Below are 13,458 nucleotides of genomic sequence, written 5' to 3' on the forward strand. Positions count from 1 at the left end.
CCTTTTTCCTCCTCCCTCCTCTTTCTCCCTCCTCTTCCTCTCCTCCTGCAGCTTTTCCTCTCCTCTACCTCAGTATGACTCCAGGTGATGATTGGTTACTCTCTGTTGTTACCACGGTTACTCTATGTTGCTATCACGGTTTCTGTTACCACAGTTTCCGTTACCATGGTTACTGTTGCCACGGTTTCTCTCTGTGCTTGTTTGATCTGTAATCTACCTCAACACTTAGAAAAGAGACACATGGGAAGATAGGAATGACATTATTACAAGTAGCCCACAATAGATGACATGCTCCCATTCTTGTGTCTAGATTTGTACGTGTTATTCTTAAACTGACACCAGTCCCATTAATTTCATATTGATATAGTTTGTGTTGGCTGAGTTTCCGCAGGCATCCTCAACACTATCAGCCATAACCTAACAACCATGTTGTTGTAGTAAATGGACTAACTAGCAGAGTGAATGAAAATGTATTATCAGCCATAACCTAACCTCCCTTCCTTCCTTCCTTCCTTCCTTCCTTCCTTCCTTCCTTCCTTCCTTCCTTCCTTCCTTCCTTCCTTCCTTCCTTCCTTCCTTCCTTCCTTCCTTCCTTCCTTCCTTCCTTCCTTCCTTCCTTCCTTCCTTCCTTCCTTTCCTCCCTCCCTCCCTCCCTCCCTCCCTCCCTCCTTTCCTTCCTTCCTTCCTTCCTTCCTTCCTTCCTTCCTTCCTTCCTTCCTCCCTCCCTCCCTCCCTCCCTCCCTCCCTCCCTCCCTCCCTCCATCCCTTCCTTCCTTTCCTCCATCCATCCCTTCCTTCCTTTCCTCCCTCCTTCCTTCCTTCCTTCCTTCCTTCCTTCCTTCCTTCCTTCCTTCCTTCCTTCCTTCCTTCCTTCCTTCCTTCCTTCCTTCCTTCCTTCCTTCCTCCCTCCCTCCCTCCCTCCCTCCCTCCCTCCCTCCCTCCTTTCCTTCCTTCCTTCCTCCCTCCCTCCCGCCTTCCTTCCTTCCTCCCACCCTCCCTCCCTCCTTCCTTCCTTCCTCCTTCCTTCCTTCCTTCCTTCCTTCCTTCCTTCCTTCCTTTCTTTCTTTCTTTCTTTCTTTCTTTCTTTCTCTCTCTCTCTCTCTCTCTCTCTCTCTCTCTCTCTCCCTCCCTCCCTCCCTCCCTCCCTCCCTTCCTTCCTTCCTTCCTTCCTTCCTTTCTTTCCTCTCTCCCTCCCTCCTTCCCCCTCCCTCCCTCCCTCCTCCCCCCCTCCCCCTCCTTCCCCCCTCCCTCTATCCCTCCCCCTCCCTCTCTCCCCCCCCTCCCCCTCCCTCCTTCCCCCTCTCTCCCCCTCCCTCCATCTCTCCCTCCCCCCCCTCCCTGTAGGTTCCTGGTCAGTTTCATGGTGGATGCACGCGGCGGCTCCATGCGGGGGAGTCGTCATAACGGAATGCGCATCATCATCCCGCCCAGGAAGTGCACGGCTCCGACACGCATCACCTGCCGCCTGGCGAAGAGGCACAAGCTGGCCACGCCCCCACCGATGGTGGATGGAGAGGGATTGGCCAGCAGGCTGGTGGAGGTGGGGCCTGCTGGAGCTCAGTTCCTTGGGTAGGCCTTCACATTGTTTATTTACCTGTTTGTTCGTTTTGATGCTTCTTTCCTCATCTCCATGGAAGCTATCTGTTCTTGTAGTGTTTGGTGTTGATTTGTTATAGTTTGGTGTTTCAGTGTTTAGATAGAGGAGCTTGCCCACCTTTGTTCCCATGCCAACACACACCCCAGTAGACCCCAGCACTAATAAAGTATTGTAGGTCAGTCTGCTGCTTCTTCACATAGCATCCTGCAGATACCACTACTCTACATAGTTGAACACTTCTACCATGTGTTGGATAGTCATAGAAAGAGACTGCTTATAGTCTCCATAGTTCAATACTTCATAGAAAGACTGCTTATAGTCTAGAGGTAGCATCACAGAACTAGCCTCCACACAGTGATGCTAATGGTGTTTTAGAGGTAGCATCACAGGACTAGCCTCCACACAGTGATGCTAATGATGTCTTAGAGGTAGCGTCACAGAACTAGCCTCCACACAGTGATGCTAATGATGTCTTAGAGGTAGCATCACAGAACTAGCCTCCACACAGTGCTGCTAATGATGTCTTAGAGGTAGCTTCACAGAACTAGCCTCCACACAGTGATGCTAATGATGTCTTAGAGGTAGCATCACAGGACTAGCCTCCACACAGTGATGCTAACGATGTCTTAGAGGTAGCATCACAGAACTAGCCTCCACACAGTGATGCTAATGATGTCTTAGAGGTAGCGTCACAGGACTAGCCTCCACAGTGATGCTAATGATGTCTTAGAGGTAGCATCACAGGACTAGCCTCCACACAGTGATGTGTCATGACGTTGGCCTGTGGGTAAGGTTTATGACTCCCCCATAAATACCTTTCTCCCTTCCCCTCTCTTTCTGACCCTACTGAAGGACTGCTGTCCTGAAGGACTGCTGTCCTATTAAATATAGAGAGTCTGGGAACATCAAACAAATGGGGAAAGGAACCATATTTTGGTAATAAAACCAGTTGGAAATATGCTTTGGAACGTAATGATGGATGTCAGTTCGGTTGTCATCTGAGACATTATGACTGATGACAGGACGACATAAACTGTACCTGGGAAAGTATACACCCTCTAGTTATCAGAGTCACATGGAATTGTTATGCAATTGAAATGTTTGATATTGAAATTGTTTGTTAGGAGATTAAATGTAATTTTAGCTTCCAAATGAGATAATTGGGTTTTCATAAGGAAAGTGCCCTGCTTGATCAGTGGCCCACCCCTGTGAAGAGACAGGGGTTATAAACGATGAAACACATCCTTCCCCCTCTCCACTATATAAGCCTTTGACGAAAAGATAACCACATGTTCCAGTACGTGAGGTCTGCAGCCTCTACGTTAGAAGGACACACGTCAAGTACAGAACTAAGCTAACCTCGGCGTGAGCTTTGGTGGCGAATGGTATGAACTTTGAGCTTATTCACTACAGAAGTGATACTTCCTAGCCGTTGAGTTAGCAGCGGCCGCTGTAGACGTGGGCTAGGAAAGGACGGACGACGGATCCAGTCTAACAAACAGACGAAGATACCACCACGTATCCAATGTACCACCAGAGACATTCTTCCAAGGACAGGAAGATCTGTTGGCCAACCCGGCCAGCATCTACGACCAACCTACCGAAGCGCAGCTCAGCTCAGAGTAAATATTTATTGCATTTTCCTTTTCCAAATGGGCGGTAATTTAGAATGCATAAGATAATGTATTTACGATAGCATAGCTGCTGTTTCTTTGTTCCTAAGTCTTCCAGCTCTTTCATTCAAGCCCAACCCCCTTTCCTTTGTGTAACCAGCCATCATACAGGTTCTGTCCACCAGGGATGTTTTCTGTATGACATCATTTGTTTTCTGTGTATTTGTAAATCTGTGTGATTCGTTTAGGTATTTAGTAAATAAATAATTAAACCCAATTTTGTATTGCTGATTCAACTTGTTAGCCCAGAGTATACTCTGCTTCCTAAGAATTTAACATTGTTCAATGATCCGAAAAGGGTCTGAACAGACATATTTGGCGCACCCTGTGGACTCTAAAACTAGGCCGCACGTTTGGGTAATTTCGACATATTGGAGCCCCCGTGCGAGGAATCTAAAATAGGATGACGCTTTCATTTTGATTCAGCCTATATAAAATTGAAAAGCAGATTACATAATATACCAAGTTTATTATATACATTATGGGAATTGTAGACCGGAATTAGTGGTGCGTGTGTGCTCTGGAGAATCGCCTCCGTGTTGTGCTCTGACGTAGTCAGTGGATAGCATAAGCTATACAGTTCTGTATGAGGGCTGATAAAGCTATCTGAGAAATAGCGCGTTTGGCCAAACGCTGGGCTATTTCTGCCTCGCGCGTTTCAGACGCGTGTTGGCTAGGTCATTATTAATTTCTCGAGCGAGGACAAAGAGCCAGCCGATTGAAATTTAGGAGAGATTAGCTTGACCAGCGATAAGTATCTCTCTGTCTCTCTCGCGTTTCGATGCGAGTAGACCACGGTGCATTTCGTTGTTTGCCGCGAGTTCCGGTTAAAACATCGTCAAATATCGCCGAAAAGGGTTTGAACATAATACGTTATAAGTAAAACCTTTCCCTTGCCAAGGGAATCCTATGTTGTGCATTTTTCATGCATAAAGTAGCATTAGCTTGCTCGAGATGCTAAGCTAACAAAAGGGAAAACAGCCATTTTGTTTTGTGCCACATTGTAAATCCTCCGCCTTGCTGAACGGAAGTCCCGCCCTGGGTACTTCCGCTTGATTTCAGCGTGTGCCAGCAGGGACCTCTGAAGAGTCACCAGTACTTTCCTTCAAGAAGAATTAGTCAGGTGACACTCAAGTCGTTACTCATGATATCCAGACGGATATCGATGTCTTATTCAATTGAACTAATAAGTGAAATTGCCAGATTTACATTCTCAAGTGGATCTTTTAAATAATATCCAAATTGATGAGTTTTCTAAATGAGACATTGTAATCTTTTTTCCACATTAACCTAGATGAATAAACCACTCAGATTAATGAAAGTTTAAATCCCAAATAGCCTATACAGGTTTGATTTATCATTAAAATTGATCAATCAGTAAAATTTGTTTTTTGCGTAACCCATTCAGTAATCCAGTACTGACAGAAGTCCCGCCCCCGTGGGAATCCCATGTGGCTTCGGCCCAAGGAAGAAGTGTACCATAGTGAGGAGTGTTCCCAACATTTGAACTACTGTTTACACTTATGATATCCAATCAATGGAGATTGTATGGATTATCATCTCATTCAATTTAATAAGTTAAATTGTTGAACATACCTTAATGTTCTTGCAATCAAATGAGACACTTTTAAACTTCCCATATTAACCTGGATGAAGCAACCTCTCAGGTTAATTCAAGTTTAATACCCAGATAGCCTACCCAGGTAGGATTAATCATTGGCATTGATTAATTAATTCAATTTGCTTTTGCAAATTCATTCACGTCCAACTTCCACATTACTGGTACAGTACTGATGGTTCGTCAACATCTATAAATAGATTAAACTTGTTTTTGCAGCTTCCAATGAATTCCAAACCCAAACATTGAAAAAATTAGGAACATTTTCCTCTAAATTTTTCTAATAATGTGCAAGCTATCAAATGGAGGTGGTCACCACTCCTCCGCTAATTAGTGAACCTCCACCCATAAAAGGATTGATCTCTGACCTCAGCAGCGATACCAACCCTAATTATGCCATTAGCGAAAAAACGCCGAAATTGCGAACGCTCTCCAAAATCAACCATCAAACACAGGCTTTGTGACGGTTCTCTCCACTTTAGCACTTATGTATCGCCATCACAGGTTGGCATCGGTCCAATACCACAGTGCACAGCTGAAGCACGTGCAAGACATGGCTAACATGAGGGCACAGGTGGAGAGAACTGAGCAACTATTGACAAAAGCAGGAAATGAAAACATTCTGCTAGTCGAGGAACTGCGTTTGAAATCGGAACAATTAAAAGTAATTGCAAATACTTATGACGATGAACGAGCACAAACTCTCCAACAAAATCATCGTCTGCAGGAACAACTCGATTTAGCCCAAACTAAATGCGATGTAGTCCACGCCAAACTAGATAAATCTGTCGAGTTATCTATAAGTTATCTATAAACAGGAGCGCGCAATTTGATAACATGCAGGCAGTTTTGTTGAACGTTACTCAAGGTAACAATGTTCTACTCCAAATTCTGCAGACCAAAGACGATCAGTTGATGAACACAATGACAAAGTTGGATGACAAATCAGCAGAACTTATTGAAGTCGCTGACCAAATGAATGATGAGAGAACTCAGGTGATGAGGATGGAAATATTGATTTCTAAGCAAGCAGAGGAAATCTCATCACTGAATCTCTCGCTCCGTACTCGAGACCTCTATCTGCAAACCATGACAGATAAGTTTGAGACCGAAAGGAGCAGGTGTGACACTCACGTGTCCAAAATTGGTACTCTAAGCGCTCAAGTGGACTCTGCAAGGCAGCAGAAGACCACCCTTAGGTACCATCTGGAGGAAGTCCAGAAAGGTCACGCTCTACAGCATGACTACCCATCCAAGCAACCGGAGTCCGGTACTCAAAGGAGTGAAGACGATAGGTTTAAGACATTGCCTCCATCATGTGTCCCTCAGTCTTCTCCTCTTGGCCATTCGGCACTGAGTAATATGGAGCCTCTTGGCCAACAAAGCCAAAGCTTGGCTTCTCCTCTTGGCCTGTCGGCCCCAATTTCTCCACAGGATGAAGCCAACCCTCTCCGCCCGCTTGGCGCGGAATACCTTGACAAACTCGTCAAGAATTTCCCCACCTTTGACCCCGTTCCAGGTCAGCCAAATGATACTGAGACGTTCCTAGCTGACATAGAGGACGCGTTGGGTGGCTACCCGAATGCTACGGGTTCTGACAGGGTTTACCTGTTGAAGCGAACGTCGAATAGACACGTGACGAGGTTCATTCGCCTACAACAGCAACACGTGCTAAATGACTACGCTAAACTTGCCACAGCTTTGAAATTAGAATTCAGTGGTTCTGCGACTCGCAAACACGATAGCTCACTGGCTAACATGGTCAAACAAGCTCGGAACGAACACCCACAAGCTTTCTATCATAGGCTTCGTTCAGCTTACTTTGGCCTACTCACGGAACCAGGAATGGAAGAGCTGTTACCGTTCAAACAAATGTTTCTGTCGAACATGTATCCCACCTTCATTACCTACTTGGGCCCTGCAGCCCACGTTGGCTTGCCTATCTTACAACTCAGAGAGCTTGCAAGCACAGCTTTTGAGGCATCAAAAGCTCGCAACGCTAAGAGCCCTGACCACTCGGTTTTGAAGTTTGACCAGGAGCACTCACTCCAGTTAGAGGGTGCATTATCAGGTATTGGAGCGTCGAGAGATGACGCACAACAACAGCTTCTACCACGAAACCATGATTCCAATAACCGCCGCCGTCGAAATAACTGTCAAGTACGTCGCCTTCAAAACGACTACCGCTACAATCGACCTGTTCGCTACGTTCCTGCACCTAACCCACACAAAGTGTCAGAGCACAAGGGTAACAAAGGGTTGAAGGACGATCAAAACGTAGACCAATGTTCTCCAGAAGTCCCACTACGGGAAGAACTAAAGCGAGAACAATTTGAGAAAAGGGTAAAAGATAAGTCACAAGGACTAGACGGGGAATTACCGGACACCAGGTCCGCAGAAATTAACACCCATAGCAAAGACATTAAAGTTCAAATTTCTCCCGCTCTCATTCAAGACCCTATCCAGGGCCCGCTTGATCAAGAAACAAGCCCCCGGGCTTTGTCTGTAGACTCTGATACAAAAGTTGCGAAGAAAAAGGTCAAACGCTTCATTAAAGCCAAGCCCACTCAAAATCGGAATAGTCAATCTGCTTCCACCTTGAACAGAAAGGGCACATCACGTCGTTGCGAACGACCACTCCACTTTGTGGGGAATATGTTCACTAACCACGAATCTAAACGGCCATACCTGAAAACAGTCCTGGAGGACTGCTTAACTTGTCATGCGCTAGTTGATTCGGGTGCGACAATATCACTTATCTCTCAAACATTGTTTGATGATCTCAAAAGGGCTTTGAAGCCAACTAAACGTTGGTTAAAAGTGGAACGATGCGAAACTACACTTCGAGGGGTCACTCAGACTACCTCGCCTCTCACGTTGAGAGTCATGCTGAAACTACACTTCAAGGACGTATCGCTCGTTCACCCTGTGTATGTTACCAGCCTCGAAACTGTACCCCTGCTACTTGGAGCAGACTTGATGGATCGATTACTCCCATTGATGGATTGGAAAACCAACCAGGTATGGTCACAGGCCACAGTGCCTTCTCCACTGACCAAACTGTCTTCCCCTAACGCTAGCTGCAACGCAGTCCTTCACGAGGGGTATCTGTCGAAAGCACCCCTTGGGAAAAAGACGTTTAGAAACCTCTTGGTGCAGAATCCGATCCAAGGAGATATTACGATATCTCGACACATTCCATCAGCCAATCTGATTGACCATTCTTTTCATGATTTCGAGCCAGCTGTCTCGGTGAATGAGCAACTTCCCTCCTCCTTGCAGTCGTGCAATACGGTAGTTGAGATGAACTTTTCTTGCCCTCCTGACACTTCCGCAAGCACTGCGGCTGTCTCAGCAAGAAAAACATCGATGCGCAGAGTATACTCTGCTTCCGATGATACACCTTCCGCTTTGTGGGGGACTGTCAACCCTTACAATGACACTAATGGTGTCAGTCCAGCAACTGACCCGATGACTCCCACTGGTGAAACACTTTGCGATATCACAGACCGATATCCTCGTCTCAGTTTGCAGGTACTGAAGAGGTTGCCACACGCGGACGCGGTGGTGACTGACATCCCTCGACAGCCACTGAGTGCTTTGAAGCACAAACACCAGGAGATTTGGTTGAAAGGTTGCAGCCATTCTCATAATAACGCGGTCACTGACAACTCGTACATAGGGTCTGAACTTTTCGTTTGCGCCTCGGACACCAACACCACCCGCTGGTGGGGGGTCCCGAGACACAAAGGGGGGGAATAGTAGCCCAGACCCATGATGAGCCTCATCGAGGCCGGTGGGGGGGGGGGGGTCGAGACTACGGACAACACCGTACGAGGCCGCCAGAGCATAAATCAAATCTAGTTGTAAACTCCCCTATGAGAACAGTGAGGAGCAGACAGGCCCTTAGACGGGGATTATCTTAGAACACATCTAAGATAGTACTGAGGTGTACCACACTGGTTGTAAAGGAAGTCCAATGGACTTGTCCATCTCCAAAACAAATGGCAACAACAATCATTCCTTGCCATGTGTAGGTTCAACTACAATACAACTAGTAACATGCTCCAATCATGTGTTCCGGTAGATAATATTTCAGAATAAATCGGTAGGACAACTGGACCCCTTGAATACCAGTACCAATACCACAGTCAGTCCAGCAACACTCAGTAAGAGGATTAGTAACCTCACAAGTTAAATTGCTATTGATAATAGCGACATAGGAGTCACTCAGAGTGCAACACGGGGAAGGGAATCTCCATTGCACTCTTCCAATGGTTAACACATGCCACTAATAAATAGAACCCTCCGTTCAGGAGAAAAGTTATTAGAAGTCATGAACCATGATCACACCACGTACGACTGGTCTAATACTTAGAGTACTTCCGTCGTGAGGTTAGCTCCTCCGTGGATAACATAGCTATGAAATAGACTTCATACCTACCGCCACTACAATAGTGGAAGACACCGTGACTTGTAGAAAACTACTACAGACTCCCTTGACACCAATTCTGACTGACCTCCAGGCATTGACCTGAAAATTACCTGACTACGTCAGACTCATACTGAACAAGTTGTAATCTGCCAGGATACTTGGTTTTCTTCCCTTGACATGCGCGATTGTGTAAGCATAAACGCACATGCACAACGGAACATCCAATTAGGATTTATGCTAGGATCACTTAAGGGTCCAAGCAAAATACCAGCCTTAGTAAAGTTGAACATTTACTTCTAGGCCTTTGACTCTACAGCACTCACCAGTTTTCTAACCAGAAGTCCATAGGTCATCCCTGTAGACTGCCCAAAACTAGTGCCTTACAGCTGTAGACTTATCATATAGTTGTCAACTTAGGATAGTACCCTAAGCTCCACCCCGCAAATTAGGAAAGCCCTGAATATGACATTAGAAAATGCCATGATAGGGTCATTTTGCCAAGACCATGGACGTAGATAAAATACAGTCCAATTAGATGATTAAGGTGGCATAACTATATTTTGTTTTGTTTATGCTTTCATTCATTTTGTTTCATTTTCTTCGGCACATAGAAAGTGATAAAGCCATAAACAACCATCAGTTAGTGCCACAACGCCGCCCATTTGGGAGGAAATGTAATGATATATTTCATGAGTGTGTGTGCGTTGTTAACATCTGCCTAAGTTACTGCCCAGATATTCCAGTCTGGACGACCATACGACGGGTCCGGAACGGCGATCCCAATCCGGACATCCGCTGCCGAGCCATGGAACGGACTTCTTCATTTGCAGAGACCCTACCCGGGTAGACCACCAGAGGGGGGACTGCAATAGCAACCACCAACTGGACGTCTGCTGCCCAGCCTTGGAGCGGACTTCTTCATTTGCAGACACCCTACCCGGGTCGACCGCCAGATGGGGACCACAACGATGATCCACAACCAGGACAACCCACGTTCATTTTTATGTTGGTTTACAACATGCAGGTTAATAGCAAGATTGAACCCAACATGGGGGGACTGTCATGACGTTGGCCTGTGGGTAAGGTTTATGACTCCCCCATAAATACCTTTCTCCCTTCCCCTCTCTTTCTGACCCTACTGAAGGACTGCTGTCCTGAAGGACTGCTGTCCTGTTAAATATAGAGAGTCTGGGAACATCAAAGAAATGGGGAAAGGAACCATATTTTGGTAATAAAACCAGTTGGAAATATGCTTTGGAACGTAATGATGGATGTCAGTTCGGTTGTCATCTGAGACATTATGACTGATGACAGGACGACATAAACTGTACCTGGGAAAGTATACACCCTCTAGTTATCAGAGTCACATGGAATTGTTATGCAATTGAAATGTTTGATATTGAAATTGTTTGTTAGGAGATTAAATGTAATTTTAGCTTCCAAATGAGATAATTGGGTTTTCATAAGGAAAGTGCCCTGCTTGATCAGTGGCCCACCCCTGTGAAGAGACAGGGGTTATAAACGATGAAACACATCCTTCCCCCTCTCCACTATATAAGCCTTTGACGAAAAGATAACCACATGTTCCAGTACGTGAGGTCTGCAGCCTCTACGTTAGAAGGACACACGTCAAGTACAGAACTAAGCTAACCTCGGCGTGAGCTTTGGTGGCGAATGGTATGAACTTTGAGCTTATTCACTACAGAAGTGATACTTCCTAGCCGTTGAGTTAGCAGCGGCCGCTGTAGACGTGGGCTAGGAAAGGACGGACGACGGATCCAGTCTAACAAACAGACGAAGATACCACCACGTATCCAATGTACCACCAGAGACATTCTTCCGAGGACAGGAAGATCTGTTGGCCAACCCGGCCAGCATCTACGACCAACCTACCGAAGCGCAGCTCAGCTCAGAGTAAATATTTATTGCATTTTCCTTTTCCAAATGGGCGGTAATTTAGAATGCATAAGATAATGTATTTACGATAGCATAGCTGCTGTTTCTTTGTTCCTAAGTCTTCCAGCTCTTTCATTCAAGCCCAACCCCCTTTCCTTTGTGTAACCAGCCATCATACAGGTTCCGTCCACCAGGGATGTTTTCTGTATGACATCATTTGTTTTCTGTGTATTTGTAAATCTGTGTGATTCGTTTAGGTATTTAGTAAATAAATAATTAAACCCAATTTTGTATTGCTGATTCAACTTGTTAGCCAGGGTTCGTGAAGATAACCAAGAATTTACAACTTTCATTATGAGACTAAAAATAAGATAAGGGTTAATATTGACTGCTATCGATGTAAAAGATTACTAAGTATTTTAAGAGTTTATTCGGAAGATAACAGCTCAATAAACGTTCTTCCGTGGTGCCCCGACTTTGTAGTTAATTACATTTACATGATTAGCTTAATCGGGTAATATTAATTACAGAGAAAGGATTTTATAGGTTAGCATGTCATATCACTTAATCCGGCATAGCCAAAGACACGACAGATGCTAATGATGTCTTAGAGGTAGCGTCACAGAACTAGCCTCCAAACGGTGATGCTAATGATGTCTTAGATGTAGCGTCACAGGACTAGCCTCCACACAATGATGCTAATGATGTCTTACAGGTAGCATCACAGGACTAGCCTCCACACAGTGATGCTAATGGTGTCTTAGAGGACTAGCCTCCACACAGTGATACTAATCAAATCAAATCAAATTTATTTATATAGCCCTTCGTACATCAGCTGATATCTCAAAGTGCTGTACAGAAACCCAGCCTAAAACCCCAAACAGCAAGCAATGCATGTGATTAAAGCACGGTGGCTAGGAAAAACTCCCTAGGAAAAACTCCCTAGAAAGGCCAAAAACCTAGGAAGAAACCTAGAGAGGAACCAGGCTATGAGGGGTGGCCAGTCTTCTTCTGGCTGTGCCGGGTGGATATTATAACAGAACATGGTCAAGATGTTAAAATGTTCATAAATGACCAGCATGGTCAAATAATAATAATCATAGTAGTTGTCGAGGGTGCAACAAGCACGTCCGGTGAACAGGTCAGGGTTCCATAGCCGCAGGCAGAACAGTTGAAACTTGAGCAGCAGCACGGCCAGGTGGACTGGGGACAGCAAGGAGTCATCATGCCAGGTAGTCCTGAGGCATGGTCCTAGGGCTCAGGTCCTCCGAGAGAAAGAAAGAAAGAGAGAGCATATTTAAATTCACACAGGACACCGGATAAGACAAGAGAAATACTCCAGATGTAACAGACTGACCCTAGCCCCCCGACACATAAACTACTGCAGCATAAATACTGGAGGCTGAGACAGGAGGGATCAGGAGACACTGTGGCCCCATCCGATGAAACCCCCGGACAGGGCCAAACAGGCAGGATATAACCCCACCCACTTTGCCAAAGCACAGCCCACACCACTAGAGGGATGTCTCCAACCACCAACTTACCGTCCTAAGACAAGGCCGAGTATAGCCCACAAAGATCTCCGCCACGGCACAACCCAAGACAGGAAGACCACGTCAGTGACTCAGCCCACTCAAGTGACGCACCCCTCCCATGGACGGCATGGAAGAACACCAGTACGCCAGTGACTCAGCCCCTGTAATAGGGTTAGAGGCAGAGAATCCCAGTGGAGAGAGGGGAACCGGCAAGGCAGAGACAGCAAGGGCGGTTCGTTGCTCCAGCCTTTCCGTTCACCTTCACACTCCTGGGCCAGACTATACTTAATCATAGGACCTACTGAAGAGATAAGTCTTCAGTAAAGACTTAAAGGTTGAGACTGAGTCTGCGTCTCTCACATGGGTAGGCAGACCATTCCATAAAAATGGAGCTCTATAGGAGAAAGCCCTACCTCCAGCCGTTTGTCTAGGGACAATTAGGAGGCCTGCGTCTTGTGACCGTAGCGTACGTGTAGGTATGTACGGCAGGACCAAATCGGAAAGATAGGTAGGAGCAAGCCCATGTAATGCTTTGTAGGTTAGCAGTAAAACCTTGAAATCAGCCTTTGCCTTAACAGGAAGCCAGTGTAGGGAGGCTAGCACTGGAGTAATATGATCAAATTTTGGGGTTCTAGTCAGGATTCTAGCAGCCGTATTTAGCACTAACTGAAGTTTATTTAGTGCTTTATCCGGGTAGCCGGAAA

The 13,458-nt window shown here is 45.8% G+C and overlaps 1 protein-coding gene across 37 annotated transcripts in view; it reads left to right on the top strand.

The window, feature by feature from the left end:
• LOC106577222 (ankyrin-3) overlaps window positions 1–13,458 on the top strand; it is a 587,325-nt gene that overhangs the window by 499,549 nt on the left and 74,318 nt on the right. For 26 of the 37 annotated variants that reach the window (XM_045701215.1, XM_045701221.1, XM_045701212.1 and 23 more), the window contains 2 exons: window positions 52–84; window positions 1,345–1,569. In XM_045701215.1, the coding sequence (XP_045557171.1) occupies window positions 52–84; window positions 1,345–1,569 (258 nt within the window). The remainder of the gene's footprint in view (window positions 1–51; window positions 85–1,344; window positions 1,570–13,458) is intronic. The other 11 variants (XM_045701213.1, XM_045701243.1, XM_045701207.1 and 8 more) reach the window with 1 other exon arrangement.

This window comes from Salmo salar, chromosome ssa18 (genome assembly GCF_905237065.1).
Source record: "Salmo salar chromosome ssa18, Ssal_v3.1, whole genome shotgun sequence".
Lineage (NCBI taxonomy): Eukaryota > Metazoa > Chordata > Actinopteri > Salmoniformes > Salmonidae > Salmo > Salmo salar.